Source organism: Syngnathus scovelli, chromosome 1, assembly GCF_024217435.2.
Source record: "Syngnathus scovelli strain Florida chromosome 1, RoL_Ssco_1.2, whole genome shotgun sequence".
In the NCBI taxonomy this organism is placed as follows: domain Eukaryota; kingdom Metazoa; phylum Chordata; class Actinopteri; order Syngnathiformes; family Syngnathidae; genus Syngnathus; species Syngnathus scovelli.
The window spans coordinates 21,269,931-21,294,515 of NC_090847.1; the positions used below are offsets into that span (position 1 = coordinate 21,269,931).

General features: G+C 42.3%; 2 protein-coding genes across 5 annotated transcripts in view; one reads left to right on the forward strand and one right to left on the reverse strand.

Moving 5' to 3' along the window:
* Positions 1-4,193: 4,193 nt before the first annotated feature.
* Positions 4,194-8,726, forward strand: phox2bb (paired like homeobox 2Bb). Its single transcript, XM_049736098.2, has 3 exons — positions 4,194-4,774; positions 6,045-6,232; positions 6,686-8,726. The coding sequence occupies exons 1-3, from the start codon at positions 4,534-4,536 to the stop codon at positions 7,133-7,135; spliced, it is 879 nt and encodes a 292-aa protein (XP_049592055.1). The 5' UTR covers positions 4,194-4,533; the 3' UTR covers positions 7,136-8,726.
* A 771-nt stretch (positions 8,727-9,497) lies between these two features.
* LOC125978583 (LIM and calponin homology domains-containing protein 1) overlaps positions 9,498-24,585 on the reverse strand; it is a 33,591-nt gene continuing 18,503 nt past the window's right edge. For 2 of the 4 annotated variants that reach the window (XM_049736048.1, XM_049736065.2), the window contains exons 7-27: positions 23,748-23,946; positions 21,499-21,763; positions 20,225-20,242; positions 19,155-19,287; positions 18,917-19,074; positions 18,124-18,595; positions 16,384-16,632; positions 16,051-16,159; positions 15,885-15,949; positions 15,727-15,814; positions 15,579-15,647; positions 15,334-15,362; positions 14,750-14,863; positions 13,611-13,703; positions 13,364-13,501; positions 12,761-12,852; positions 12,414-12,545; positions 11,848-11,925; positions 11,425-11,533; positions 11,186-11,288; positions 9,498-10,933 (exon numbers count right to left, since the gene is read on the reverse strand). In XM_049736048.1, coding sequence (XP_049592005.1) covers positions 10,908-10,933; positions 11,186-11,288; positions 11,425-11,533; positions 11,848-11,925; positions 12,414-12,545; positions 12,761-12,852; positions 13,364-13,501; positions 13,611-13,703; positions 14,750-14,863; positions 15,334-15,362; positions 15,579-15,647; positions 15,727-15,814; positions 15,885-15,949; positions 16,051-16,159; positions 16,384-16,632; positions 18,124-18,595; positions 18,917-19,074; positions 19,155-19,287; positions 20,225-20,242; positions 21,499-21,763; positions 23,748-23,946 — 2,739 coding nt within the window. In that variant the 3' untranslated portion in view covers positions 9,498-10,907. The remainder of the gene's footprint in view (positions 10,934-11,185; positions 11,289-11,424; positions 11,534-11,847; positions 11,926-12,413; positions 12,546-12,760; positions 12,853-13,363; positions 13,502-13,610; positions 13,704-14,749; positions 14,864-15,333; positions 15,363-15,578; positions 15,648-15,726; positions 15,815-15,884; positions 15,950-16,050; positions 16,160-16,383; positions 16,633-18,123; positions 18,596-18,916; positions 19,075-19,154; positions 19,288-20,224; positions 20,243-21,498; positions 21,764-23,747; positions 23,947-24,585) is intronic. The other 2 variants (XM_049736056.1, XM_049736084.1) reach the window with 2 other exon arrangements.

Here is a 24,585-nt window from a genome sequence, read left to right on the forward strand (position 1 = left end):
ATCGGTTCTTGAGACATTTTTTGTGTGTCCTGTTATAGTAGCCATGTTTACCAAGTTTAATGTTGACAGCTGAAATTGGCTTCAGGCACTTTTTTCCCCCCACTAGAATTTGACCGAAATAGCTGCTTCAAATAAAAATGGCTGATTTCCAGGACATTTTGATTTGTGAAAGCGATTTTTTTTCTGTTTATTTTTTTGTTTTTCCAAAGCTCTGGAATTTGCCTAAAATGCCTGCTTGAAGCCAAAATAACTGACTATCTGCTCAAGATAGGACTCCCTAAAATTTTGACATATGACATATAAAGACATATGACATTCTAACAGGCTCGTTGCACCACCTGCCGCCTATGAACAACAAGTCTGAGTGCATCTCTGCCGTATTTTTATGCTGGTGTATGCACACGCACTTATCCACACACACACACACATACACACGCACACACACACTAATTGAATTTTGGTCTTCTCCAGATGTCACGTTCCATCTGCATGCCGAGAAACACGGCGTTTCTCGAACACAGCTCGCGGCTACTTTGTTGTCACATTTGTCACAGAGTCTAAAACAAGACATTTTGTGTAGCTATTGAGGGGATTCGTGGCATTAAAAAGCACATTTCCGATCAAAAATGCAATATTTTAGAGTGTGTGTGTGCATGTGCAACCTACTATCTAAGACTGCCTTGCTCTCTATGTGTGTATCAGGGCCTAAAAATGTGATTGTATGTCAAGTGGACTTGATACATGGACTATTTATTTATTTATTTATTTATTCATTCATTTATTTATTTATTGTTTTTGCACAAATAATTTTTTTGCTTGGTGTCCAATTGAGACATCAAGCTTAAGCGTTGCTATAAACACACATGCACACAGAAAGTGAATGGGAGGCCTTATCAATGATGACAATGAAGAGTGACAGAACGACCCCTCCCATCACTCGTTACCGCCTCCCCAAAACATACACACGCACACACACAAAACGGCATTCCTATGCGGCGGGCGGACAACGAGGATGCAGCATCAGAGTGCACCTCGGTTAAATGGAGGGGAGGTGCCAAGCATTGTGCTGTGATTTATTGAAGTGAGGAACATATTCGCGGGGCCGCCTTCCCTTTGACGAGGACTTGAATGTGCAACTTTAATGGCCACTACATAGACTCACTTTTCATGAGTTGCCTAATTAATGACTGACTGATGTCGAACATGACAATTCACTGTTTTTATAAAGTATTGTTTTATTTTCTTGTCCTTTTTTGTACTATTCACTTGGGGAAAAGTCCTTTTATTCTTGAGTATTTTTGGTGGGGGTACTTTCCCCCATTTTTCAGAATAGCTTTTCTGTTGTTTTTTTTATGCGACAAAAGATCTGTTTATTGGAATTATTTTTCTATTTTTCTGAATTTTTTCAAATTTTTTTTACCCACGTTTTTCGATTTCTTTTCTGCTTTTCGACCCCCAATTTTTTTTGTTTTCCTATTTTCCACGTTAATATTATTTAAAAACTGACAAAATCTTAAGAAATAAAATTGCAAAAAGTACGATGACAAATAAAAAAATCAGTTTTTATTTATCGTTTTGAATGACAAAATATGAAAGATAGACATTTTTTACTTGTTCTTTTGACAATTTTATGAGCGGTATTTGATATATTTCAAAATATAAACAATACGTTATGTAGATTATTTTTCTTTTTATCATTTGCTTTATATTACATTTTACTATGAACCTTCTCATTGTTTGTAATTTAAAGTACTGTAGTATTGACATGGAATATTTTTCTGTTAATTCAAATAATAAATATTGAGATACAGTATACTTACATCTATTTCCAAATATTTTAGAAAGGCTATATTATTAATTGAAGCAATGACATCAACGTGATATTGATCAGTCTCGACAGACGAACACGTAAATACATCAAAGCCCCGTTTTCTTTCTTTTTTTTTTTTTTTTAGTTCATTGTGTGGCTTGTGTCCCTAATATTATGTATGACCAGTGTCCCTAACGTTAAGACCAGTGCCTTGCAGCAGGCGTAAACATGGAAAAAGACGCTTTTTTCCCTTTTTTTTTAAAAAGAACAAAGAAAAAAAGAGCCGGTGGACTATAGAGTGAAAGAATAAAAGAGAGAGCGAGCGAAAGAAAAGCAAGCTTTTAATTGCGTTTGGCCTTGTGCTTCCTTTTGAGCCTGATTCGATTATTTTTGGTGCTTTTCCCCCCTCTTTTTGCTGGCCGCCAGACGCGTGGAGGGAGGGAGGGAGCACGGTGTGCTCCATTTGGCCCTTTTGGCTCGCCGTAATCGAATTAGCTCACTTCTTGGCCATCAAGCACCAGCTTGTGTGCAGAAAAGCCAGAAAAAAAAAAAAAGAACATTTCCATAATATGCTGTGCAAAGAACAAAAACAAAACACACACACAAAAAAAACAGCTAAAAAACCCACGCACAAAACCCACTGGGGGAGTTACATGATAAATGACACACACGCACGCACGCACGCACGCATATATATATATATATATATATATATATATATATATATATATATATATATACACACACACACACCTATCTATCTATCTATCTATCTATCTATCTATCTATCTATCTATCTATCTATCTATCTATCTATCTATCTATCGATCTATCGATCTATCGATCTATCGATCTATATCTATCTATCTATATCTATATCTATCTATCTATCTATCTATCTATCTATCTATCTATCTATCTATCTATCTATCTATCTATCTATCTATCTATCTATCTATCTATCTATCTATCTATCTATCTATCTATCTATCTATCTATCTATCTATCTATCTATCTATCTATCTATCTATATATATATATATATATATATATATATATATATATATATATATAGTCCACTTAAAGCAAACAAACACGATGCACTCGAAATGCATTTGCATGACTGGCTTTTATGCGGGCAAGTGCTCTATTGAATTGATGGCGCATTTTAAGTGTTTGTTGCGTGAAGACAGTGAAATATGTATTAATATACTCATGAAATGCGTGTCAGCATGATTGTTCTTTGATTAGTGGGGTGACTGTTTACTGCAGCACGGGGACGCATAAAAGCAATAATAAAAGCAATTGAGACAATTAGGACAATGTGGAAGTCGATTGAATGACAATGGAGACATTTTGATGTCTTTAACGACTATATGATTGGTCTTATAGTTGTTGTATGTTTTTTAAAATAATATATTAAACTCTTAAAGCATTTGTTGTTGTAATGGTTTCATCCGTCACATTTCATTACAAAAAAATTGCACGAATGATAGACATTAACGAATTATGAAAGAATTGATAATAATAATAATTATTATCACTTGTAAATAGACATGAATATTTCATGCCCCCCCAAATGTACTAAAAATGTTCAAATAAAATTATACAAAAATATGAAATGCATTTACTACAAGTGTTGTTGGGGGATAGAATTGGTTTAGTGGACAAATAACGGAAGGGTAAAATTAATATTGATATGAAATTAAGAATAAGAATCTATTTGTATCCATTTATTCATGAATGGTAAATGGGGTTCATAGAATGTAAATAAATCACTTGTGAAAAATGGCTCATTGTCAGAATAGTGATGCCAAAGAAAAGCATGTACAATGATGTTCCTAAAATATGTTTCAATACTTTTAATACCAGGGCAATTACTCATGCTAATATCATTCTATCCATGATCACAATATACACAGAAAAAATTGACTTTTGTGTCGCAACTCATGAAATATACACAAAACGACGACAGGTGCTTGTGTGACACAGCCTTGGTTTTTTTTTTTTTTTTTTTGGGGGGGTGTGTGTCAAAAACGTGACATTGAACATTTCAAGATGAAATCATGTGGACAAATATTCAGCAGATGAGCATCCTGTAATTCGCATTGGAGGCAAGAGATAGAAAAATGGCGAAAGTGTGGCAAAAGGTTCTCAGGCTGCCTTTTAAAAGCTTGGGGCGAGCAAATTGCATCAGGGAGAATCGTCACCCAACTTTCATTATTTCCAAGTGCTGTGATTGAATTAAAGGGCAAAAGGAGGGCTGCTCTCCTTCTCTGCTTCTACTGCGGCGCTATTAAATTCTAATTAGAGATGCGGTGGGTGGGTGCGGTGTTGTGGGGGGGATCAATGATGCTGCAGCTCGGCCGGACGACGGGCCCAATAGACTGATGACTTATTGTCATGTAAAGCAGGGAGGCGGCAGTGGTAGCGGTGGAGGAAGAAGGAGGAAGGAAGGAAGGAGGCAGTGCGGCGTGCGCACGGCGCTGCTTTTGTTTCTGATGAGCTCGATATGCTCTGGAGACCTCCGGCAAGGCGGCTCTTAGGGGGCTTTTCACAAAACGCGCCTGGGCTGCTATAAAGGAGGCCACTTCTGGAGCGGCCGCCGAGCAGTCAACATCGAAAAAAAAAAAATCCCTCCAACAACCTCACACGTTCTCCTCCCTCTCACCTGCTATCATAAGCCGACCTGGGGAATCTTCAGCTTTTGGGTGCCTTCCCAAATGTATAAAATGGAGTATTCTTACCTTAACTCGTCCGCCTACGAGTCGTGCATGGCTGGCATGGACACGTCGAGCCTGGCGTCGGCCTACGCGGACTTCAGCTCGTGCAGCCAGGCCAGCGGCTTCCAGTACAACCCCATCCGGACCACGTTCGGGGCCACCAGCGGTTGCCCGTCGCTGGCGCCCGGTTCCTGCAGCCTGGGCACGCTGAGGGACCACCAGAGCAGCCCCTACGCGGCCGGTAAGGCGCATTTTCAAGCGTCACTGCTCACTCGCTCGCTCGCTCGGTACGGGGCCAAATTTGCGTACACAAATGAAGGAATTTATCGCGTTAGGAGCGGCTGCGTGCGTGTAATTTGGTTACGCGCGTGTCACACCCGAAAGCCTCCAACAGAATTATCCCATAAGCTGCCGTAATGTGTTTACTTTGCGATGAGACGAATAATTAGATAACCAAAGAGCAAAACTCATTATTGGCGCTCAAATTGGGAGTTACAGTACTCGCGGAAGGCGACGAGTTTTGACAACTTACGCACGCTCTTACGCACGGCGCAGCCACTCATTTTGGGACAGAGTTCAAGTACATTTACGATTAAAAGCAAACATGGACGATCACTGGACTCAGATTTGAACACACTTATTATCATCTATACTGCCTGAAAAAGTGGAATTAATACATTTACGTGGATGATTACGCACGGCATCGAGGTTCATTTTGGACGCAATTAAACAACATTTATGACTGAAAGATTACGTACATGATCACGGACATAACCCCACTCCTGAAGCTGTTTCATAACATTTAGCAACATCACAAGAGGTGATTACACACGGTTTAAGGCAGAGCAACCGGACTCATTTTGGAAGAGAATAAAATTCACTATTAAACTCTCTTTGATTATCACCACGCGGAGTTGAACATAATTGATAGCAACACTATTACGCTGCTGGGTTAACGCACGGCAACCGGAATGATATCCGAAACAATTAAATTACATTTTTACAACAAAAAAAAAAAAAAATCACAAATACATGCAGATCCAAACAGAATCCAACTTAGCAGTTTAGTTGAATCAATATCGCCACTTGACTATAACGCACGGTTATTACGCACAGAATGCAATCAAATTAACCTGCATTAACAATTAAAAATCCACTTAAGTGATCACTTTCAAAGCAATTATATCACGTAAAGTCTGTTTTTGTTTTTTTTTTGCGCACAGCAACCGGACTTGTTTGTAACGGATTTTAACTATACATTCCCGATTGAAATCTAATCTTGATGACACTTGACACAGAATTGAGTATAATCACATTTATATTGCAAGCAGTCAATTCAACAAATTCTCCACCATTTAGATGAAGATGCTAAACGCACTAAACACTGTATTACACAAATGTTGCTAAACTTTTCTACAGAATCTCTGATGTTATGTCTAGAATATCACGAAAGACCTACTGCAAAAAACAAAAACAAAACATGACGTCATTTTGTCCTCCTATGTCTGCAGTGCCCTACAAGCTGTTTACGGACCACGGGGGTCTGAACGAAAAGCGCAAGCAGAGGCGTATCCGGACCACCTTCACCAGCGCGCAGCTAAAGGAGCTGGAGAGGGTCTTTGCAGAGACCCACTACCCGGATATCTACACCCGTGAAGAGCTGGCACTCAAGATAGACTTGACCGAAGCCAGAGTGCAGGTAAACAATCACAAAATCAAGAGCAGTAATCCATGCAAGTTAAATATGCGCCAATTACGCAAGGTTTACTGCATACATTACGCGCAGGCAGTAAGACACATTGACATCAATTCACTATTTTTTTTCATAGAATTAACGAATAACGATCATGTTTTCATTGTATATTATTTAGCAAATGGGTTCACAAAGTGTTCAAGCTCAAACCACCAATTTGTTTTTTAAAAGACGCAAATATATTAAAATAATGCACACACGGATTTATTGACAAATAGTGGAAAAGACGCATGTGTTTACTGGAAAGGAACAGGATATCTGTGGGAGAACATATTTTTTAAACGCCCCCCCCCCCAAAATAAATAAATAATGTAAAGGTGCTTGTTAATATTATTCCTATAAAACCCAACAATAAAACGCGTTCTACTGACTAATGACGAATTTGGGGCTGTTTTGAAGGTTTGGTTCCAGAACCGACGAGCCAAGTTTCGCAAGCAGGAGCGTGCTGCTGCAGCGGCCGCAGCCGCCGCCAAGTCCAATTCCGGCAAAAAGTCGGACCCGCGGGACGACGACAGCAAAGACGCCAAATCCACGGACCCGGACAGCACGGGGGGCCCCAACCCGGTGCCCACCTCTAATTGCGGTGGCCCCAGCCCCACCGGTGTGCAGGTGAACGGCGGGGGAGGCAACGGCGGACAAGCGGAGGCCGGCAAGGGCGCCGTGTCGTCCGGCATGGGGGTGGGGGTGACGGGGGTGGGGGTTACGGCACCGAGTCAAGGCTGGGCCACCGCCCCGGGGACCATCACCTCCATCCCGGACTCGCTGGGCGGGCCGTTCGCCAGCGTGCTGTCGTCCTTGCAGAGACAGAACGGAGCCAAGGCTGCTTTAGTAAAAAGCAGCATGTTCTAATTGACGTGCACACGCAGACTGATGGACACTGACAGTCAAAAGTGCTTTTGTTTTGTCTCCCTTTTGTGTGGCATTTGCTTGACAAAAATGCATTTCATGGCACATTTGGCAAATTGTTGAAAAATTGGTGGGTCGAAAATAACACGACTGCACAAAACAACTTAAAATTCGGTTGTTTTGTACAAAACAGCCCAAATTTGGATTGCTTAGTACGTGCACGCACACGCACACGAATTGCTTTCCTTTTTGACCCGTACTGGGTTATTTTTGACCCAACTGTTTTTGGAGTGTTGGCGAGCTCACAGTATTGCATTATTCACAGATAACACAATGCTTATACCCAACAAAAGACAAACACGTTGTCTGACCATGCAGCAGAGCAAAGTTTCATCAAGAGCCTGCGTTTGGGAATTTTTGGGAATTCAATTGTCAGCTGCTTATTTTCTCCAATATTTTGCATTTATTCGGGCTAGAGTTTATGACCAATACCGCATAATTTTTACTGCATTCATTTTGTCTGAGGTCATGGACAGCTGCACAATTTAATGTCAATTGCATTTATCCGGGCTGGTTTACATTGTTGTATAATTTCAACGACCATGCAGTCGCGTCACTTTGGCAAGAGCATGCATTTTGTATGGACTATAATTTTGAGTCAACATTTAGGCTACTTAACAAACTGCGACCAATCCTGTAGTTTAGCTGGACTATGCGGGCAGCCACATACTCGATCATTCATCTGGGCTGATTTAAATTGATTCACGGGCCAGCGCATAGAACTTGGACTTTACCTGTGATCAATTTCTGATGGGTTAATAAGTAAAGTATGCGCCCGACGGCATAGTTCTTGCAAGAACCGCGATGACTATGCGGCCAACCACATAAATTTTTCAAGAGCCTGCATTTTAGTGCAGGCCATTTCGATTTCTGTTATTTCTGACAGGATGAACTATGCGGCACACAGGCTGCGTAGCCTTATACAGTTTCCATGAATCTGAGCGAGGTTCGGACTTTTTGTGGGTTCAACTAGAAAGATTTTTTTTTTTAACTTAATATTTCCTCAATTTCCTTTTATTGTCCACTATGAGAAAAAAAGGCACAATTACAGCAGCACCCCTCCAAATCCCCGCCCCGCCCATGGACATAAATCTATGTTTCGTGTGTCTTTCTATGACAGTGTGTTTGTGGCTCCAATTGTATAGTGTTAATATGTATTCGCGTCTCCTAATAGTTGAATCATAGACACGTATAGTCTTCATTTTAAGTTGGATTCCCTAAGAATTTATTTTTGGTAAAAAGGGAATGTATGCAAATGTTGTATTTATTTGGATATAATTTGCATGTCTCTTTTTGTTTTTAAGTCTCCCACTTTGTTGTGAACATTGTTGTCTGGAAGGTTATTTATGTTGTTAGGTTCTGGATGCTTATATTTAAGAAGGGAATATTTCTACATGTGCACATAGTTTTCCAAGGCATTGAAATGGTTGTTGATGATACAAAAAAAATAATAGGAAAAAAAAATGGCTTGGTCATGTTTTTGTCAGCATCTGTGGTGTGAAGAACGTACATGAGTTTCTGTAACAATTTGCGATGGGAAGCGATATTAGCAATATAACAGGTGGCAATTGTTCATTTTAGGTAAAGCATTTTAATTAATGTAAAGGTTTAAGCTTGACTTTAGACAGAAATTAAATTCGGCCAGCAGCTATTGCATAACAAGAAGCCAAAATTGATAAAAATCTGCAAAGGTTCACAATTTCATATTTCTATCAAACAGCTAATAGGCTTGCAAAAATCAATACATTTTGTTATTTTAATTTAGAACAATCTCACATTTAAAAAGCATTTAACGTGATTATTACCCTTATCTGCGAGCTTGGTTCAACTGTGGTAGAAGGTAGGGGGTAAAATATACCTAAATATGAAATGATCTTACTAAAGGGAACAGTTTTAACTCAGGTAAAATTATGATATAATATGCAAACTATGATGTAAAACATTGTAGAAACAAAATCAATTCAAAAATTAAATTTACGTCGTTGAAAATGAAAGATTAACAAAGGTTCATATGGAGAAACATGTTTTTTGCTCGACAGAAACTGTATCAAATATATTCACCTAGGGTTCAACAGGTTCTTTCCCCCAAGACCTGATGGATGAATTAAAAATCAATTATGAAGAAAATAACTTTTTTTTAATTAACCTTAAAAACTTGCCCAAAATGTGAAGAAAAAAAACATTCAAATAGACACCTGCTTGGACCCCATTAAAAACAAAACGAATACTCACCTTTGGGAGAGCTGTTCCTAATAATTTGCCTTTTGCTGAGAAATGCCTCAAAATCAGAAGAACATATAGACAGTGACTTTGGATGGTTTTATTTATAAAGATACAGTCATTGCATTGACACAGTTAATGAAAGGATACATCGAAATATGGTGTTCAGGTGACTACTACAATAAATACACGAGAAAGCCTCCGCGCTAAAAAGAGAAAATGGAAAATGCTCAACGACTCCAGGAATTAAGCGCAGTGGCTATTGCTTTGATTTGTACATTTTTTACAGTATGTTTTGGTTGTAGGCTTAAACGTGCAGTCTTTTTTTTTTTTTTAAACATCGGCAGCACACTGCCCGACTCTCAAAATGCAAACCAAGCAAAAATATATATATATTGAAAAAATAAACAAAGTTGGCAAAGGTTCAATAGACCTTTCGCTCAGAGCCCCTTAGTTATTGTTGCTAAGATCAAAACGTTTCACACAACATAAAGTCTGTGATGGTGGTTGACTGCATAGCGTAATGTTACATTTTTTTTCCGGATTCTGTCTGCTTCTTTTATCAATTGGATATCTTCATTCATGCTTTTCATTACTCTGGGCAAGTTTCGACTTGATTTATTTTTTTGAGAGATGCAACCGACAGTGGACGACTGCATAGCTTTTTCCAGAGCCTAAAAAGAAAACATTTCCATTCAACCTATGTGTCACTATGCTTAAACAAAAACTTGAGGAAAGCGTTGTTCTTATTTGCTGCGCTGTGATTGGTCACGCTACATTTCCGGGGACGCGGTTTAAGCGAAAGGTCAATTGTCTCATCCTGCGTATATATTCCTCACGGACAAGAGCATTCTATCACTGCAAAATCAACGACGCGGCAAAGTGGACGACTTGCAATGAAGGAGTGCGAGGACAATTTGGCCACTGATCGATCGCCTTCGAATGAAAATATTATTCTTTTTTTTAATTTCTTTTTCTGCGTCGTTTTGTTCCTAAGGCACATTAAAGTAGCGGATTCAGTTACTGCCCTCGTGAATTACATTCAAAAAGTGTGTCAGTGGAAGCCTTGTGGATTATTATAACACATTTTCAACATAAGGTGTACAATTCAGTGCTGATCCAAAATAACGAATGCACCAATAGAGATCCAGTATTGTGCGTCGTGAAGGTTAATTTGCATATCTCATTTTGTCTGCTTTCGAGAGTGACATAAAGTGGATGCCGCTTGGTGAAAAAGAAGAAAAAAGGAAACACCTAAACCAGATTAAATCCAATTAAAGTATGTATGAATGAACCACACTTGATGAATGGTGATTCAAATAGATTGTGCTTCGTAAAAATGACAATATGAATGAATGACTGTCCTGACTCTTGATACTCTGTAGTCAAAGAATAATATATGGATGAAAAATCTTGGATTGACCCACGTGATGAATGGGGGTTGCACGGGAGGGCAGGGCTTGGCAGGTGATCAGGTTCAACTTGACTGGAGACGTCACAAGGTGGTCGGCTGTCCGGCCGCTTGAGTGGGGAAGAGAGACCCACAAACATTCAGCATTCAGCAACAAACGGTGGAGACAGATGAGAAAAAGGAAACTGATGAATGCTAGCTAGACGACGGTGAACGTCTTGTCAGTGATTCTCAAAATGTGGAGTGGTAGCATTTATTTTACAGGCACGTGTTCATGTTAGAGCTATTCGACTATGGGCGGTGTAAATGTGGACAAAATCAAGTCATGTGTGTGTGAAGGATGTTTGGTGGGGGCAACTCACAGCGGGAGCGAATATAGCACTGGTGGCAGTTGAGCAGGCCGCTGCGGATCCGCACGTCGGTCCCTGTGGACATGTCTCCTAATTGGCCCTTGCACACCCCGCACTGACCACAACAACAGTGAAATTAACATAATAAACACTCCCCAAAACTCGCTTTCTCAAAAAAACACATATATTTCTTTTTCATGTAGTTTGACCCTTCGCACACATGTTAACCTGGGGAAAATGTCTTCACTAACCTTAAAGCAGTCGATGTGGAAGTAGAGACTGAGGGTCTCGATGATCATGGCGGCCCCTTTGCCTAGTGGCTGCCCGCAGCTGGAGCACAGCTTCTTGCCGCTGACAGACCTATAAACCGCAATAACATCGGCAACAATCAGCCCACGTGCTGCTTCAGCAAGTGTAAAGACAAAGGCAGCTCGAGAGTTGGTACATTATTTGCTGGATTCCTGCAAGATGGTTTTTGTGTTTGTGTGTATGTGTGAGGGGGGTGGGCATGTTCTCTCACACCAAATCACCGAACATACCTGTAGGGCAGCGATATTTAATAATTAATGTATCTGTCTCAATACTTTTGTCCTCCTACAAACCTAATTTTTGTTTGACAGCAAGCACAAGTAGAGCACAAAACACAGCGTTGATGCGAGGCACAAAATGGATACCTGTTGGGTGGCGTGTCGACACAAGGCGGAGGGGGCTTGGGTGGGCTGCGCCCAGCGTTTATTGTGGCGGGTGCATTCCTGGAAAATGAACAGACCGTTGCGGCATTCAGCTGACAATGCGGCTGACTGCACAGCCTTGAAATGAGCCGCATTCATCTGGATCGCTTTGTAGTTTTGAGAGATTCAAATAATTATGAGGATTACAGAATGTCTTTATGCAACGCCTGCATTCATTTGGGGTTAGTTTCGAGGGCGTTAAATGGCGATGCAGATTACTGCATCTCGTTTTTCCAGATCCTGCTGGAACGAGATGAAGATAATCTGAGAGGAGAGTGAGATGCTGCAATGATAAAAGCTTGAGGTGCCACCTACTGGCCAAACATAGTAACTGAAAGACTGCAGGTTGTTACAATGAATGCCGAAAAAGCGCACTTCTGTTGCCATGGTTATACTCTCATCAATTTGTCAGACAGAAGGCAGAAAGCTTCTTTAAATGATAAGACTGAAGCAAATACATTTAAAGACCATTCAAACACACACGCACACGCACACGCACACACACGCACCTGCGTTCTCCTGCAGGCCGGGCAGGCTTGCTGGCGTCACCGTCTTGCAATTTCTTGACCGGGGCGGAGGTCTTGGCAGCCATTTGGTGAAGTTTTTGGCCATTTTTCACACAGCTAGTCTGACTCACCGAGCTGTAGATGGTCCACATTTATGTTAGGGCTTTATTTTTAGGATACCTTCTACTCATTAGGTTGACAGATGAGCTAGATCTTACATTTTGGGGTGCGAGAAGTAGGTGTAGTACGTTGTCAATTCAGGTTAATTTGCATCAATATTACGTGTAAACACGCAGATCTCTGAGGAAAAGTAATGTTTTTTTGATGTATGCTTTGATGCGTCGACAAACCTCTTGGCTGTTCTGACGCTGTTGTCGGCGGTGCTGATGTCGCTCGTTTTGTCGTTCTCTCGCGGTCTACACTCAACTTCTCCACTCTCCAGCTGTGTTACCAATCAGAAGTAAAGCCTGTTAGTTAGACCAATCACAGAGGTTTTCAAATTGTTCAGGGGGGCTCAAAGATGCAAGTTTAGAGGCCCGCAAAACAAAATTGCAATAAATAATGTGATTGTTTAAAAAAGCGCATACCTAACGTATGGGACGATTACTCAAGCCTACGTTAGCTTTTTGTCAATTGTGCTAGCTGCAGTATGTAGTCATTTAGAACAAAAGGATTATTATTATCATAGTATTATGACTATTTAGAAATGTCATTGTCACAAGAGGTTGACTCTTCATCCCATCAAATCACTATATTGTTCTTGAAAAGATTGATTTAAAAAACAATTGAAAATTATTTAAATTAATTTTTGGTAAGGCAAGACATTATAGTGTATAGTATTTATATATAGTGCATTTCATAGAGGAGGTATGCTTAATAATACCACAAACTAATAATAAATTTAAAAAAAATAATAATAAAAAAAAATAGTTAAATAAATAAGATTTGTTCACCGAATGTCTCTCCAGTTGCTCCTGTTTGCGTTCCCAGTCAGCAAGTGAGCGCACGATTGTGTCCTGGCACTCGGACACTGACGTTGCGGACGATTGCGGAATCAGGGCTGTGACTGTCTCTTCCAGGATGAGACGTTCCTGACGTGAGGGTAGCGTTGGACAATCAAAGCCCATGACCACAGACAACTCATCACATAAGGCTTGAGGAGGCAACTTTCATTTGGTATTATCTAAAATGTGCTCCCACCTCCTCATGGTAGCGCCTCTCCTCCCGCACAACCTCCCTCTGGGCCTTCTCCCACTCCTCCTTGAGCTTCTTCTGCTCTCGCTGGTATTTCTCCTGCGTTACCGAGGTAACGCACCACAAGCATATACAAATACAGGAAGAAAAGACATTGCAATTGATGTAGGAGGCATGCAAAAATTGATTCAATTTTGGTTTGTCAGGAGTGAATGTAAAGAAAAAATAGAGGCGAAGAAGCAAGCAGGAGGTGGACATGCAAACAGGCTTCCGAGAAGAGTACCACTGTTGAAAATGTCGTCTTTTACAAAGTTATCAGGGTGCCTGGAGGCTTAATGAGTTAAAGTGAAGATATTTTTGGACACCTTTATCTCATTCATTTTTAAGACTTGGAATTTGAAACGTTTCATTTAAGACACTTTAAGGCCCCACCATAGATCCAGAAAAAAAGCTCCATTTTGGATGACACTGTCAGCTTTTCAAGAATTTATTCAAGCATTGATTGAAGTTTGAACTCCAGAGAGCGGTTTCAACTACTTGGTTGCTAGCTAAAAAAAAAAGCATTATTATCAAAATTACGAATTGACTTTTTTTTTCTATTAAGACTTGCATTGGAAGACTGACGACAGAATCACAAAGAAAGAAAAACAATTACAGGGGATAAAACAACCAGCACAGTAATGCACCACACATTCTTCCAATCATCCAAGGTCAGAAACCTTTCTCACTGACCTGTGGAGGAGGGAGGGGGGCATTTAGCCAACAGAATCTCGCCCCCAAGCACAAGCTATGACAAAGCTCAAGGGCGCCCTCAACTGATGGCAGCGGCACATGAGCGGATGTTACGGTACAATAAACGCACTGATCATCAAAATGGCGGCAAGCTTTTACAGGCGCAATGGAGTGTGGTTAATCAGCTTTGTGACATATGACGCCTTTAAGATATAAACTGGTCACACGGTTTAAAAGCAGCAGTGGGCAAACATAAATAATAAATTAATAATCATTAATTCTAGCAAAAATAAAATATCCCTGGGAAGGTAGCAGGTTTTTGACTCCCTTGTGCAAATAAAACCAAAACTGGCAATGAATCCTGACAGAGCTGGGGGTAGCCTCATGCGTTGCCTCGCCCTCTATCCGTGTACCTGCAGCAGGCGCGCCTGCTCTTGCTGCCACCTTTCCTGCCGCTTTCGCTCCTCGGCCGGGTCCCAGGACCAGCGATCGGCCCGCCTGGTCTGAGGCGACACCGGCACTGAAACCTAACAAGATGCCCCCGCCCCAACCCACCACCGACAACACATACGTCCACAAAACCCAAAGCACCAAAATAGTCATGCACACGTCGGGCACCCTCACACAATCAGGAAATCACGCACACAGACATACAGAGAAAAAAATGGAGGGGAGAAGATAGATAGTTGGTCTACCACAACAGCACTAGTCCAATGCTATCCAATCCACTCCTACTGAAGGAGAAAGACAGAAAAGGACAGAGGTGACCAGAGGTGACCAGAGGTGGGAGGAAGTCACATATGTGCAAGTCAGAAGTAAGCTGAACCTTCATGTTGCAGTCCCAAATTATTGGGGCAAAAATCAAATTGAGTCAAGTCATATCTTGAGTTAAGATAGTGGCAAGTCAAATCTCTTGATTTTGAAAAGCTTCCGAGCACCATAAGAATCTGGACACGTCGACATAAAATTGTTAGAACAACAAAGTTGTTGTACTCACGTTGCCGTAGTGATCCTTCTCTCCCTTATCTGCAGATTGTAAATGTACAGCAACAATGAAACAAATAGCAACAATCAATGTGTCATATCACTATTTACATACATACATGGCCAACAATTTGCATCATTTGCAATTGAATACAAAAATAGCTCAGAATCATATAGATCTATATCATAATGCTAATAGTCAATTGTGTGTCCCAGCCCCCTATAGCAAAAAAAAAAAAAAAAAAAAAGTACAATTACCTGCAAAGAACTCACAGCGTAAATTTGGGTTGCTGCTTGTCAGTGGAAAGCGGGTACTGTTTTCAACACCTTTGGGGAAATATATGGTTATAAAAGTAAAATGGACAAAAGCACTGACAGTTTAATGTGTGTGCGTGTGTCGAGTAACCTTCTGTGGTTGTAGTTGGCAGTTGATGTCCAAAACTGGGAACCTCCTCTTTCTTCTGGTTTGTCCCCACGTGACTGTCTATGCTCGTCTAGCGATTTTACAAGATTATTAATCGGATAGATGGAGATGTTAAATTTGGAAGGATTTTAATGGCTTACCAATGAGGTTACAGAGTTTGTGCCAAGCCCTGACTCACACGACGGTATAGTCTCTTGTTTGGCTTCTGCAAAGACACAGTAGTTATCATGCAATCGTGATGTGTCTGCAATATGACAGAAACACAAGTGTCCACATGGGGGCAGTAGAACAGCATGTGACTCAGACCTGCAGATGTTTGGAGGTGTGATGCTGATTGAGACTTTTTCTCCGCTGGAGCGACTGCTGACTGCCTTCCACTCTTTCTCTCAAAGCTCTCCTCTGGTTTCTGCAACTCCTAAAAAAAACATAACATTATATTTTTGCATCATTTAAAATGAGCATTGCAGTGAAGGAGGAATTTACTATAGCAGGCATTTTATTAGGTTGACAAAACAATCTAAATGTGCAGCCTAGCTTTTTAATATTAGTATTTGATGGGCATGATTAAATTTATTTATAGATTTTAAAATGGCTGACTATTAATGTTTTAATAAAGGTACCGTAATAAGATAGTTTTACCACTGGTAGCGAAGTAGGCCTGCTGGGTGGCGTTGAACACAGAGCGACTTCTTTGTCCTGGATGTCACCTAAAGCTGCCTCTACGTTGGTGGACGCCAGAATTCCTTTTGTCGCCGAGGCACTTGGGTGGTGGGCGGTGGTTTGGGGCAAAGAGTACGGTAGGAAAACGGGAGAGGACTCTGATCCTTGACTCTCAGGTGTGGCGGAGTCGGCTGCCATGTTGCCGTTGACCCGCAGGAGTCCATCGGCCTACAACAAAATGGATGCGGTGTTGAGATACGTCTGTGCTAAGATGATACATGGCAATGCATATAAAACACAGTATAAAATAAAATGTGAATGATACAATGTCACAATGATAATCTGAGCCAGATCTAGACTGAACTCAATATGAAATTACAACACCTGACCCAACATACACAAAACAATTGACCGTTGCCAGTCTGAATTTGATCGATCCTTTGACAAATCACCTCCAAGGAGTTTGTTAAGCCCTTGAATTCATCCGACATGGCTGCACCAAACCAAAATGGCTGACCTTCCTGTTTAAGTTGGACATGGGTTTTGGAGCATATTGAGCGCCCCACCCCTCCCAAAAAAAAAAAACAATGACATCATCTCATTAATAGCATTAAACAGTGCTTCCGAGAGGAGGTAATGAGAACTAGGACTGAAATGAATCTGTGGCTAAAACCCCACTTGTGCTTTCATTTGTGCTGGGCTCGGGTACTATTATCTTAAGCATGCAAACCTTAGCAACAAGCGGGCCTCAAAGACAAAGAGACGCTAGTAATATATGTGTGAGGAGGCTCCTTGTGAACTTCCCAGTGAGTGCCCCCACTACCTCCCAATCCGCGCCCCCTATATACTACCTCCACCTTCTCATCCGTCTCCAAGCAGCTTGTGTGGGCCGTCTTTGTCCACTCCACACTGAGAGGGCCCTTCGCCGGCAACTTCTTAGGTCAATCGGGAACACAAGACTCCATTCAAAGTGGGACTGGGACGCTTGACAAGACATTCCAGAGGAGCACTTGGCTTCATTTAGCTCAGTAGCGGCCATCGCTGCCTAACATTTTATCCGGAAAAATGTTTCTTCCTGTTTTGAGTAAAGTAATAGATTCAGCAGGCCCACGACCCTCGTGAGGATAAAGCGGTTCAGAAAAACAATGGATGGATGGATTTAAAAATTTTAGAGACACACGTTTGTCATTGTTCCTGTCAAGTGTGAACACGTTTTCAACCAAAAACACACATTTTAGAAAAAGGTGTCTTACATCATTTTTGTCACTGAAACACCCACCTAAGCATTGTTTGTAAATCATAGCTATGGAAAATGAAATCATGTGCTACATTTGTCCCATGTCTGTAATGCTCGAAGATGCCACAAGATAGCACCAAAGCCCTGAAAGATGGGTGTTAGTGTACATTTAAGTGAGCTACAGAGGGAGGATCTCTTGAATTATTTCAATGTATGCATCAACCTCATAAAATGTAGTCTGGCGATCCAAAAAGACAGTCTCCTTCAACTAATACCACACAATGATTTACAAATTTATAAAGGTAAAGCATTCACGGTACAGGAAGGAAAAAATGAAACTTTGAATAACAGGTTCACCCTCCTAGCCAGCAATATTCTTTGTGTGGTATTACTTTAAGCAGAATCTGTGTGGTTATTCCTTTGATCTAGCTGGAAGAGACTTTATTTTCACAAATCAATTGCACTATTAGTGTAAAACTGACCTTACTGGGACAGGGTTCCGGTGTAGCAGGCCAGGGCTGAAAGTAAGGCTCGGGCGTCAGCAAAGGCAGGGGCTTGGGCGACAGTGGCGGGCTGGACGGCAACTCGGACGAGCGCGAGCGGATCTTTGGCCCTTGGGGCGGCGAATCTCTGGGCCACTCGTCAATTTGCGCTTCCACCGTGGACGTGAACCTGGGGGCCGGCGCAAACGGTTGCCGCAGATACTTCAGGGGGCCGTCCGGGTCGGCGTCCCACGGTTCAGAGGTGGTCGGCGAAGGTGTGAGGGAGATGGGGAAGCCGCAAAAGGACGGGTCTGCCGAGACGCTGCGGTCCAGGACCTTGGGCAGCTGCAGGCGCTCCATAACCGTCTCGCTGATGGAGAAGCGCTGGGCGTAACGCTGGAGGATGTAGGCCGCCTCCTCGGGGGTTTTGGCTCTCCGGTAAGCTGCCCGCAGCTCCTCCTCACGGCGCTCCCTGTGGAGACCAATAGAGGGAAGCATGTTTGGAAGTCCCCGTTGTCGTGCAGAGCACAAGTCGATCACGAGACTAGTGTGGTCTGTTTGGTGTTTTCATAGATTGGCTGATTTGAAAACATGCGTTTGCGCCGTTGTGGGTGTGGACACTCAATTCTTCGCCCGTCAAAGTGGCTCCCCTCACTCCCTTTAAATTGAGCGCTGGACAGGGGTGCCGTCTACATGGTGCAAGTAGAACAGACTCGCTGGAATTTGGTGAAGTGTGCAAAGTACATTTATAGGGAACGGCAAGATCTTCGCTTGCTAATTATGTTGGACCTACTTGTCCTCCACAATCTCCTTGTAGGTCTTGATGCTCCTCCTCCTCTGCGAGATGCACTCTCCTCCGATCATCAGCTGCTCCATCAACTTCCTCTCTTCCTCCTTCTTGATCAAGTCCTGAGAAATGCTGCGTCGACGATTTTTCCACCGGGCCAGATCCTGCCGCACACGAATGATTATTGTTCACTTCATTTTGCTCCATGCGTAACAGTCAGGGAAATGGCCAATATCTCACTCACATCCTGCCAGTGACTATCGTCTTCCTTCATTTGGTTGTACTGATTGCGCATCAGCTCATGACGCACGTGACTGTGCGGCGGCAAGATGGTGGTGTTGTTCACCTCGCCACGCATGTCAATCATACTCATACTCCTGCAAAGGAACAAAAGAGAGACACAGAAATTTGCCATTGCTGCACACGTCACATGTTGTTTTTAGTGGTTGTCGAGGAATGGGAGTCATGTTGTAGTTTAAAACACAGAAAAGAGATTTTCCAAAATTTTTTCACCAGCAACTGCAGTATTATGTGGCGGCAGTGCTACAAAGTTGGAATTTGCTCACAAGAAATGTTATAGAAGAGCTGCGAATCACAGACTTCCTAATCTATGCTAAATGTGTCAAATATGTGGCAAGATATTGGCAAAGTTAACATGACTTGCATGCTATGGCAAAAAAAGGGCACTTTTTCATTGTCTTTCCAGATTTCACCCCAAACAGAACAATTGTTTTCATTAGCATTTTGCAAGTAGAGTGTATATCCATCCATCCATTTTCTGAACCGCTTAGTCCCCACGGGGGTCGCGGGCGTGCTGGAGCCTATCCCAGCCGTCATCGGGCAGTAGGCGGGGGACACCCTGAACCGGTTGCCAGCCAATCGCAGGGCACACAGAGACAAACAACCATTCGCACTCGCACTCACACCTAGGGACAATTTGGAGTCATCAATCGGCCTACCAAGCATGTTTTTGGGATGTGGGAGGAAACCGGAGTGCCCGGAGAAAACCCACGCGGGCTCGGGGAGAACATGCAAACTCCGCACAGGGAGGGCCGGAGGTGGAATCGAACCCGCACCCTCCTAACTGTGAGGCGGACGTGCTACCCAGTGCGCCACCAAGCCGCCTAGAGTGTATATAGATATTAAAAACAGCTATTACTCATATTGGCTTGAACTGTAATAATGAACATAACCTTGAGCAAATAATTTCTATTTGATCATTATCACGGTACAGCTGCTATTTTGGCACCAAATGCATTCCTTCAATAAACAACAGGCTGGCAGATTTGACCACATGGAAACTGGATGACTTACTGTGGGTCATGTGACACGCTGGCAGGACACATGACAGCATGGAGAGACAAACACAAATGTGGATTACTGAATGTTTGTTGAGTAGACAGTAACAAGAAATGGTCTGGGTGTCAAGATTTAGGGGGTTGAATGATGTTACGCCAAACATTCACAGGGGGGCAGTATTATCCACACGCAGACAACTGCTGCTGTTGTAAACGACAAGCATCACAAACCTTGGCAAAAAGGTCACAGCTTATGTTTGAAAGAGGGCATATGGAAATTTAAACACATAGTTTGGTCTTGGAGTGCCTGTGCTCACCCACTCATCAAATGTGAAAGTAAATAGACGATCAGGTCGGAGTCAAAAGGTAAGCAAATCTGCAGTGCTAGCTCAGATGAGTGTGCGCTATCGGCGTTAGATTCAGATAAGCGGCATCATGCACTCGATTGTTCGAGGTGGTACGATGTAAGCCCCCTTGCCCCCCTCCATGAAGCGGCCACTGTCGTTTCCCGTCAGGCTACGGCCAACCTCCCAAGCTTATTTTTGACTTTCAGAGAGCTTTGCAGGTAGGCAGAAGGCCGGCTGGGAGAAAGTGCGCAGCTGTCCGGTTCAAGTATGGGGTGTGAACAGGGTCAGCAAAGGAAGCAGAGCTCATTTCCGTACATCCTGAGGGAGGGTCCTGTGTTCCCATTTCTGTGTGCACCGTAGTCCGTGCATGTTATGCTGTGATTACCAAAACATTCCTACACACAGATTTGTATGATTACATTTGAATAAATGTAAAGTGCCTTCTCACTATAAAAATAACATTTTTTTTTTTTTTTTTGTTGGATTGTTTTGGACTGTGGATTTTCTGCTGATGCAGCAAGTGTAAAAAAAAAAAAAAAAAAAAAAAAAAAAATTCTTGATGCTTCATTTAAGCGGTGCAACTACAAAGACACCCAGGAACGGTTTCAAAATGTTTTGTAAAGATACCTCATTTTCTCACTTCAAATAAGCCAAGCAGGCTCCCGACGTTACACTTTTTGGAGAATGACACGTGTGATACAACCGCATGATTGCTAACGTACACACATCACACTGTTTATGCAAGCAGCAGCTCATTTGAAAGGCAATCCCTACCATCTGTTCTGCAGACAGTGCTGGCGGGAAAAACGGGGCAGCGTGATGGCACATGGAACCACTGGCAATTCCAATAACAAGCTCCCGGTCAAACAAAGCGATAAGTCTCATCTAAATACCGTCGATGACATCATCCGGGACGGTCACCAGCCTGTGAAGAAACACTCACCTCAAAGGTCTCTCTCCCCCTACAGGAGAGGTGGCCGTACTCCAGCTCTTGCGCTCGTCGTCATCCTTGTCGCCGCCGTTCTTCTTCTTGCGCAGCGGCGTCGGCACATAGTTGCCCTGGTTGCACTTGTTGGGCAGGTACTGGTTGAAGGGCATGGCGGTGCGCGGCTCGCTCACCGAGGTGCGGCGGGCTAACATGTCGTCCTTGTGGATGTCCGGGGTCTTGCGGTGCGGTGGGCCGTCTGACTCTGAGTCACTGCCCCGGCCTTGGGGAAAGGGGGAGACAATCATGAGCAATGATCGGACATAAAGTATCAATACTTAGGTACAGTAGTTGACTCCTTGATAGTAGATGAAACATTTCCTTCAAGTCAGTTCACAATATTGACAAAGCTATGGTAACATAGTTTTGATAGCATGAAGTCAATATCCAACTCTTAAAAAACATCAGACCTATTTTTCTCAGTACTATGACCCCATTTACAGTCACAAATTCCTTTCAAACCCAACAACTGTAAACGCTTTAAATAAAAGTCTATGAGGCGGATGATATCATTTCATCCAACAAGATGTCTAAAATGGTTTATAGGGATAGAAAATCATCACTACGTCTGTTGCAAGAGACATAAATCACATTCTCACGTGGATCTCCTGCCCGAAGAGTATGATTACAAGCTCAACGTGTCCATCCCATTTTAGAAAAGGTAAATAAGACAGGTGACACCTAGATCGGCAGCAGGACTTTCCCTGCTTGTGTTAAAAGAAAAAAATCCTCCATGTTACATAAGAATCCTCAGCGTAAACATGGAACAGAGAATGTGGTGTTTACCATTCCTGTGGTGTGTGCTCGCATGCCTGAATATGCACGAGCAGCAGGTATCAAGACAAGGTAAACATAGCGTGAACCAGACTTATTACTTATAAACGTATTACTTACACAAACAACTACGCTTTAAATGAACCCTGAAGCGTGGCGTGACCTTAAGGCAATATTTTCTCAAAGTAACATCACATCTCTTGATTTAGTCTTTCCAAATGAAAATATTGTGAGCACAAAGCGTCTCATTCATAAATAGTATCAAATGACTACATAGGAGATCGAATGTCTTCCTTGAATTCAACTTTTCCTTCCATGCTCCTCTGAGGTTGCTTTACAGAGGCCAATTGTGAAGGAGCTTTGCTGCAAACGTTGGGACAAGGGAGGGGAATGTTGCCTCCTGCCTCCCAACCTGGACCCGGATGTGTGTACGCTATACATGATGCAGTATATCGTCAGGTTGATGTTTGTGTTACAATATCCAGTTTGTTGTTCATCATCACGGTTCAAAGCCTTCCAGGAATGACTGCGTTCACTGTATCACTAAGAGTATTCAGCCTGGATTCTCATTCATTTTCCAGAGATATCCAGTTGGCTGGTTTCCATTTACAGTAGGTGGGCGCGTGCAGGTTGTCCGGCGATGCGTCGGCGGCTTGATGGAGGCAGAGCGTGCACGAGAGAAGAACTCCGAGTGGGTGTGAAACAACACTTCTTTCAACTGACTTGTTTTATTGAAGTTAACATGGCACTGTTTAAGCTGCTTTGTTGCTGTCTTATACTGTATGTGAATAAGAATATGTAAAAAAAAGTGTTTTTAGTTGTACTTTATCGGATGTTTTATATTATGAATGAGTGCTTATTGCTGCTGTGACAATATCGTTAAAAATGAATATTTAAATTCTTTAAATTACCTAACACATAATGAGACCTGTTTTAGCTTAGGTTTGTGGGGCTAGAGTCGAAACAAAGATCTAAAATGAGCTTGTGTTCGAAAAAAACCCTTTTGAAATTATTCAAAGGGCTTTTCCATTTAGCTGGGCGTTGTCCTGCAATAACACACAATGCAGAACAATGAGCCTCACAACGGCAGCGCAGCTGTGAAAGCACAATGGGCCCTCATTTATCTGTCTGAGGTACTTTATGAGAGCACCTTTCTACAGAGTTGGTGCTCTATTATAAATACAGAAGTGGAAGCAAGTCACAATTGAAGTCCGCATTGTATTACTATTGTATCTTGAAAATGAAAATTCAAATGCAAAACTTGTCTAGTCATGTTGTTCGAGTCTAAATCTTGTTGTGTTGCAAGTTGAGTCTTTCGAAAATTTTAGGCCAGCCTTACAGCTCGATTCAAGTCACGCAACTCAAATGAAACTCAATGAAAATGATACGTAAATCGCTGCCTGTGAGACTTTGGGGTTTGTAGAGTTCCATACCATCGCTGCTGCCGCGGGCCACCAGGACATCCGGCGACGGGGTCTGTTGCGAGCGTGAGCCAAACGAGTCCAGGCTGTCAAAGGAGTCCTCGCGACAATGTCGTGGCGGGGAAAGCGAGTCGCTGCGCTCCGAGTCCCAGCAATCGATGTAGCCGCTGTCCCGAATGCTGCGTTGGGGGCTCTCTGCCTCCTCCGCCTCCTAAAATGTGCCAAGACCAAGATTTAGGCATGGGAATGCTAACATCAAGCAAGATAACAACAAACATGGACCAAAAATGTTAATAAGGGAAGATCTTGACTCTCTGTAAACAGTTGAAGTGCGACTGAGTTCAACAGTTGCAAAGCTAACCTAGAGCACAATGTACAAGTGAATACAGATTCTAAAATGAACTGATCAAATTTGAACATACAAACAAAATGGTCTCAATGTTGGCACCAGAATACAGAAAACACAAATGCAGACCAAGAAGGATTTCACAATTGTACACTCTAGTCAGGGACTATTCCTATTGCTAAAAATATGCAATGAAATGTTACCTGGGCAAGTATTTTTTCTTTGACTATTTCTACACGTCCCACTGCGGCCATGTCGTCGTTCAAACCTCCACACCAGCTCTAATTCTCACTTCAACTTCTAAAAACCTGCCGGCTCCTCCCTAAATTTGTCTACGTTTGAAAAATGTCAAGCTGCTAATGGAAGGGGAGGAAAGGCCTTTCCTGTCCCACAAATTCAAGAAAAAGGCCACAATTTGCTTTCTATTGTGCAACTGCAATTTGGTGCTTGAATAAAAATTCACATAAATCAAAAGCTAGCCACTAACGCAATGCAGTTTAAGCT